A 7,102-nucleotide genomic window follows, 5' to 3' on the forward strand; every position below is an offset into this window, starting at 1 on the left:
CACCATTTCATCCATAAAATTTTAGTTTTCTTGGTGTATTTCAAGATTATTTTCTTTAAATCAACACTGCACTGCATTATATATTGTCAATATGTAAAATATATTTCAAAATGACCAATAATTTGCTTGGAAACACAGAAAAAAAGCATTTAGTTGAAGAGAGTCTCAAGCAAGATGTTACCTCCACTGAAAACAGAGAGAGACTAACGCCTGTCTGGTGTGTTAACAGGCTGGATGGCACGCCAGAAACTAGTTTCTTTACCTTCAATTATGTTCAATAATTGTTAAAATGACTAAAAAAGTTAATATTAAACTTTTAAAATTATTGAATAGTATAAACTGTTTGATATTTACTAAAATAGTAAGGAATTTAAGCCCTAGAACCGATTAATGTATTGGCGGACTGATACTAAAGCTGGTTGCCCGGTCACTGCAAGCGAAAACATGTTGAGGTCGGTTTGTAAGAAATTCGTTAACCGAATTTTTGTTCGTTAACCGAATTGAAGATCCTTATGGAAGGCAGTTCCTTAACTGAAATTTCGTTAACCGAGGCATTCGTTAAACGAGGGGTCACTGTAATCATAAACTAAGTAATTTTGATCGTTTTGAAATGGAACTCCAGGATCTAAGACGCTAGTATTACTATATATACTGTATATACAGTATATAAGTACAGTATCTATCTGTCACTTTTCTTGGGCTCTCATTATTTTGTTTGAGGTGAATCAGGTGAAATATACTTCAAACTAATGGAGTGTGGTGCAAGAACATTGTATGAAGCAACAGGAAGATGCTACAAGAAGTAGAAACATTACATACACAGACACACACACATATATATGTTTACAGTAATCATTTGTGAGTCACATTCTGTACAAGAATTTTCATACTTATGGAATAATTTTACTTGTCTGTACTTGAATGACTTGATTTGTTGCCTTTAGTGTATCAAATGTTTAATTACTCCCTTTTGTTTTAATTACAGAAAGACTGGCGTGAAGATTACAATATCTTTAAGAAGAAAGTAGCACGTTGTGTTCGGAGAAGTCAAGAGGAATAGGAACTCTAGACTATTAGCATATCCCTGGTGGGTAGACTTGAATTTGTAAATATTTGTACAGTAAAGAAATAATAATAACCTCGATTATCAAGTTGAGTAGAGGCTTTCACAAACCAACTCTGTTCTTTCAGAGAAATCCTCATGCCCTTGGCAACTAAACACTTCAGGTAAGTTTATACAGATGGGAGTATTGCCTTGGTCTTCCTGGTGAGAAGGAAAGTTAAGTGAACCAGGCAGTTATATGTCAGTAAGTGTGTTGAAGAACCTATCCAGCCAGCCTAACCTGATGAACACAACCTTATCTAACTTATATAACAACCAAGACCAACCCAACCTAACATAACACAGTTAACCAACCTAATGTAACACGGTCCAACACAACCCAACCCAACCCAACCTAATGTAACATAACATAACACAGTCCAACCTAACCTAATGTAACACAGTCAAACCCAACCTAATCTAACATAACACAACCCAGCTCAACTTAGCCTAACACAACCCAGCTCAACTTAACCTAACACAACCCAGCTCAACCTAACCTAACCTAACCTAAACACAGCCCAGTTCAACCTGACCAAACACAAATCAGCTCAATCTGACCAAACACAACCTAGCCCAACCTAACCTAACCTAACATATAAGCCAACCTAACTTAATTTAACAACCAAGCCAAACCCAATCTAACCTAACACAGCCCAACCAAATATGATTTAACCCTATTTTAATCCAATTTTAGGCTAATCTTTCCCTAACCTGACCCATTTTTACCTAACCTGACCCTTGCTTTAGTCTCACCCCAATCTAACCCACCTCCCCCTAACCATAGCCAAACAGTCCTCCCAGCCCTTGCTTAGCCTAACCCAACTTAACTTAAGCTTAACCGAGCTTGATCAACAGGATGAATTATGGCTATTTGCTTATTTCACATTTGCCTCTCGTTGCACAGTTGCTTAGAACGAGTGACCCAACTTGATTCCTAAATTGGTTGGGAGGGGTTAATGTGTAAGAAATTTCTATTTGACAGAATTACTTTTTATGTCAAACTTTGTTTTTCCACTTAGTTTATAGAAAATCTGTTGTGATAAATAGAAAGAGGGCACAGTACTGTCAGTATGACATGACCGTGTACTGTACAGCATCATGATTACTGGTTACTTAATGGTATTGCTTATAATGAAAAAGTTTAGGGAATATGATGGTGTGAATCCATCCATCTCTCAGTTGACAAATGGCTCTTGGAAAAAGGTAAAGTTCTTTTGCTGCTTTGCAACCGACTTTATACATTAGGTGAGCCGAGTTGTTGTAGGTGTCGGTCTGGGAGTTAGGCATTCCATTGGTGCCTCTATTGTAATAGTTTTCCACTTCACAACACTATCACTCAGACACTATTTGGATGCCATCAAAGGGGCATAATTTATAAAAACACAACACTGAAAACTAAGAGCACAGTGACTAAGCAGTGGAGTGGGCTACAACAGCCTGTGGTAAACAATGTACCAACTCTGAATAATTATGTTTCAAATTGTCATTCATGTTGTACCAGACCACATGGGTTGGCAGTTTACCATTTTTAGAAACAATATTTATATTTTGGTGTGTCTGTCTCAAGTATTCAGGATGATTGGAAATGAATGCAGTCTATCTGCTTCAAGCAATGAATATTATTCCTGCTTCATGTGTTCATTATGATTAGTAATAAATATTATTTCTCTTCTTTCAGTATTAGGATGATTGGTAATGAATATAATTTTTGCTTCAAGTGTTCAGGAAATTAATAATGAATATCATTTTTCTGCTTCAGGTATTAAGGATGAAATAGTGGTGTGGTGGTGATCCCCGAGAGACCATAAATGGTCTTTTAAGTGTGGACAGCAACAAATGCCGACCTGTGACACACTTGTAAGGAACTGATGATATCCAAATGTCTTGCAACTGTTGGCAAACAGTGGGAGAGGTCACCAAGATGACCACAGCACTTTAAGAAAATGCAAATTGGTTTATAAACATTAATCAAAAAGTGTTCTTTATGTATATTTGTGTATATATATATGTAAAGAAATATTCACAACTTACAAAGAAGTGTGCAGAAAAGAGTTTTTTTGGTGATGCAAGAAACTGGGACCAGATGCTAGACTGAGTCAAGTGTTTGGCATCCTTGTGGCATTATGTCTGATCAGGGTCACAGTGAATTATCAGTGATCATTTTTAAGGTGAAACCTCTTCAACTTACCCCAGGGAAAGAGTAGCAGTGAAAAAAGCTCATAGGTATATCTTAGACATTGACTTCACCCTAGTTTAAGTCAAAGCAAGGCTTCAAACTCGTTTAGCCTTTACTTTACATTTCCTATCTTATAAAGCAGTTTAAGTGTAATTTTTTTTGTTTCAGATCAACAGGTATTTCCTACCTTTCAAAGAGCAATAGTAAGGAAGTAGTGTGTTGCCTTGCTCAGGATGGACTCCGGTGAGTTAATGTCTAGAATATGACAGTTTGTGGAGGTTAAGACAGGAAAGAGAGATTGCCTTTCCTTACTCGAATCCACAGTGCTCTTATAGATATTAAACTACTCAGTCAAGCCCTACTTTTAGAAAGTTTTGGATTTTGTTACGCACCCTGAATTCAGCTTCGATTGCAGCTTTCTGGCTATCATCTGATGGCGTCAAGTCTCATCAAGTTGGCTTTTTTGAGTTGGTCCTGAGCAAGAGAAGATGGTAGTTGTTTAACAATGGAAACCCTCCAAATTTCACCGCAAGACTTTTTAAATGTATTACTTGATGATCAGTACCTTTGGATATTTGGGTTATGGCCAGCCCTCAGCCCAATTGGGATAGTCACCAGCTGAATTTTGTGGTTGTTGGTGTTGCCAAGAGTTGCTAGAAGCGCCGTCTACAACAGACACCATTTACCTACAAATTTGGCTCCATTTTGGTTCTACTTTTAAGAGGAAAGAAGGTGGATCTCATCATCTTAGAATTATCAAATTCAAAAATACTAGATAGGTCATATTTTTTAGATAATGAAATTAGAATTAGGTATGCAATTACTGTACTGTCTCGAGCCTTAAACTATATAGTGGAATGTGCAGTAGCACAAAATGGGAATACAATTGAATTTTTCTCTCAATTTTTAATTTTATTTTTGTGATTTTTTTTATTTTTTTTCCCTAATGAATTTGTATGGGAGTAATATAAACTTTTTGCTCACTGATCATGGAGGGGGCAGATGTAGTCTTAAACTATAAAAATTCTTCACTAAAAGTTGTCAAGCTCATGGAAAGAGACTGCTCAAGGTACCTCTAATTGTTACCAGCCCTGTTTAAGTTTAGGCCATTATCTTCAGCAAAGCACAGAGTTGAGCTACCCATGAGGAATTGCTTTCATTCTGTTTTTACACGTTTGATCTAGACGGGTTTCTTCTACACGTCAGATTTACCTTCAGGAGGGAATACCTTTTAGTGTGCCGTTCATTTTTTTTTAGTTTTATGTTTTGTGCCAAAAGAAGAATCTTAATTTTGTTCATAGCTGTAAATGGATGCACAGTCGGGTATTTATCAGGCTTATGTGAATTTTCTGGGGCAGCAGCTTATATAAGTAACATCAGAAGTAAAATGTGCATCAACAGACTACATAAAGGTCGTCCTCCTGTTGTGTTTGTTCAGGTCAGTAAATCAACAGTTTTTAAGTACAGCTCATATTACCTAGCTTGACTCTGCCATGTTAGTTGACTACATGTTCTTCTGTAGAACCCCCATGAAAGATTTAATACCTCAAAGTGTTGAGTTGTCTCATTGTGCAAACGTTGGGCTCAGGGAGCGACAGTGGTGTCACCCAAAAATAGTCGAGAGCGAGTTTGTCAAGAATCTGTCATTGTTAAGCCTTAAGGGAATGTGGGTGGAGCACTGTCTTAACCCTGTCTCGGCAAATAAGTGGAAGCCCCAGTATGAAAACAAAAAACAAAGTGTGATATGATACTGGACATTATGAACTGCTACTGTGAACATTTGTTTTATACTTTTTTTCCATATTCCTGCAATATGTTTTAAGTAACAGTTTGTAGCTGTCCTTATATTCAATAAACACCAAGCTTCAAGAGAATTTTATTACTAGAAACTCACATTGTTCCTTTGTGCGCATCATTAAGTTTCAGGTAACCTTAGCTGGAGTGTTCATCTATGAGAAAAACTTAAATGTTATTTTGGGATGTGTCAGTATCACCTAAGTAGAGAAGGACTGCTTTGTTTTATCTGTTATTAGTTGTTCATTCCCTGCTAGGGGTTTAAGTAACTCAGGAAAGTACTCCATGTCTGTAATCTGTAAACATGCATGTGTCTATCAGACTGACTGACTTTATGGTTTGGGTTTATGAATTTTGTTTTTAAGTGGCTATCAGGTAGGGCAGCAGTTCTTAACTCTGGCTGCAGGCCACTGAGTTATCATGTGGCCCTCAACTTAAGAAAAAACCTTTTTCATATGTTCATCAAAATTCTAATTAAAATGAGCAAGATTATGATACAAGTTGACCCTCTCTTATCCAGCATTCTATCAACGTACAACTCCCATTTAATGTTGGTTATAGAAAAATCATTATCTGGCAAACCTCATAATTAATGGTACTTTCAGCCAACATGTAGTTGTCCAGTTGCCAATGTGTGTGCCTGTTGCTCCTGACCCAGAGACTGTTTACCCCCAATTCACAGTACAATATATAATTTCTTGTAAATAGTGGTCCTAGCTCTCCAAAGAGGAAGACACACATTGACTAGTGAGAAAGTAGAATTGTTGAAAAAGTTGTATCTTGGGTTTTCTGTACATCTACAGTTTACATATTGAAAAGGCAGAAAGAGAAGCTAAGTGATTTTTTATACATAAAATTGCCCTTTAAATATTATGGTTGTGTAAGTGGGACATTGAAGATTTCTTAAAATACTTTGTTTGCATACAGTAAGTCCTCGCTTAACGTCGGGGTTACGTTCCTAAAAATGCAAAGTTATACGAAACAACGTTAAGTGGTTCAATTTTACCCATAAAAAAATATATAAAATACGGGAGTTACGTTCCCGAGCCTCCCTTTGCCCATGAAATACATTACTTATACGGAAAATCATTGCCATTTCTATAGAAAATAGTGCATACAAAACTAAGTTTGTATTGGTACTCAGCTTTGAGAGATGGTGTAATGCACAATTTCTGGAACTTCAGAGAAAATTTTTCCATTACCCAGAAAATTCTGGGTATGAGGGACAAAGGGAGGGTCAGGAACGCAAGTCCCGTATTTTAGCCATTTTTTATGGGGAAAATTTTTCCGCTTAACATTGTTTCGTATAACATCGCGTTTTTAGGAACGTAACATCGACGTTAAGTGAGGACTTGCTGTACTGTATTTCATGTTATTTTTATAAATTTTAAAGTGATCCTACATGAAAAAATTTATTTTCAGAAACATGGCTGAAAAATAACACAAAATTGTTAGTGGATAATGGATCATGAGTGTTATCATAACAAGTGCCCAACAAGGTTGAGCGTGTTGTGGGTAGTGGAGGTTTCCAGGAACTAATACTGTCCTCCAGGAGGTAATGGAGGCTTCCAGGAACTAACACTGTCATCCAGGAGGGAGTAGAGGCTTCCAGGAACTAATACTTCTCCTCCAGGAGGTACTGGATGCTTCCAGGAACTAACAGTCATCCAGGAAGTAGTGGAGACTTCCAGGAACTAATACTGTCCGCCAGGAGGTAGTGGAGGCTTCCAGGAACTAATACTGTCCTCCAAGAAGTAGTGGGGGCTTCCAGGAACTAACACTGGCCTCCAGGAAGTAGTGGAGGCTTCCAGGAACTAACACTGGCCTCCTGGAGGTAGGGGAGACTTCCAGGAACTAATACTGTCCTCAAGGAGGTACTGGAGAGGCTTCCAGGAACTAATGCTGCACTCCAGGAAGTAGAGGAGGCTTCCAGGAACTACTGGCCTCCAGGAGGTAGTGGAGGCTTCTAGGAATTAATGCTGTCCTCTAGGAGGTAGTGGATGCTTCTAGGAATTAACACTGGCCTC

At 37.7% G+C, this 7,102-nt stretch overlaps 1 protein-coding gene across 2 annotated transcripts in view; it reads left to right on the plus strand.

Moving 5' to 3' along the window:
- The window catches only part of LOC121876677 (ubiquitin-conjugating enzyme E2 G1-like), a 28,020-nt gene extending 22,870 nt beyond the window's left edge, over window positions 1-5,150 (plus strand). The window contains exons 5-7 of one of the 2 annotated variants that reach the window (XR_006090800.1): window positions 986-1,087; window positions 1,192-1,227; window positions 2,865-5,150. Coding sequence is in view for 1 of the 2 variants with exons in the window: in XM_042382028.1 (XP_042237962.1) it covers window positions 986-1,060 (75 nt within the window). In the remaining variant the exon portion in view is untranslated. The remainder of the gene's footprint in view (window positions 1-985; window positions 1,088-1,191; window positions 1,228-2,864) is intronic. The other variant, XM_042382028.1, reaches the window with a different exon arrangement.
- The last annotated feature ends 1,952 nt before the right edge of the window (window positions 5,151-7,102 follow it).

This window comes from Homarus americanus, unplaced genomic scaffold, assembly GCF_018991925.1.
Source record: "Homarus americanus isolate GMGI-L3 unplaced genomic scaffold, GMGI_Hamer_2.0 scaffold28, whole genome shotgun sequence".
NCBI lineage: Eukaryota > Metazoa > Arthropoda > Malacostraca > Decapoda > Nephropidae > Homarus > Homarus americanus.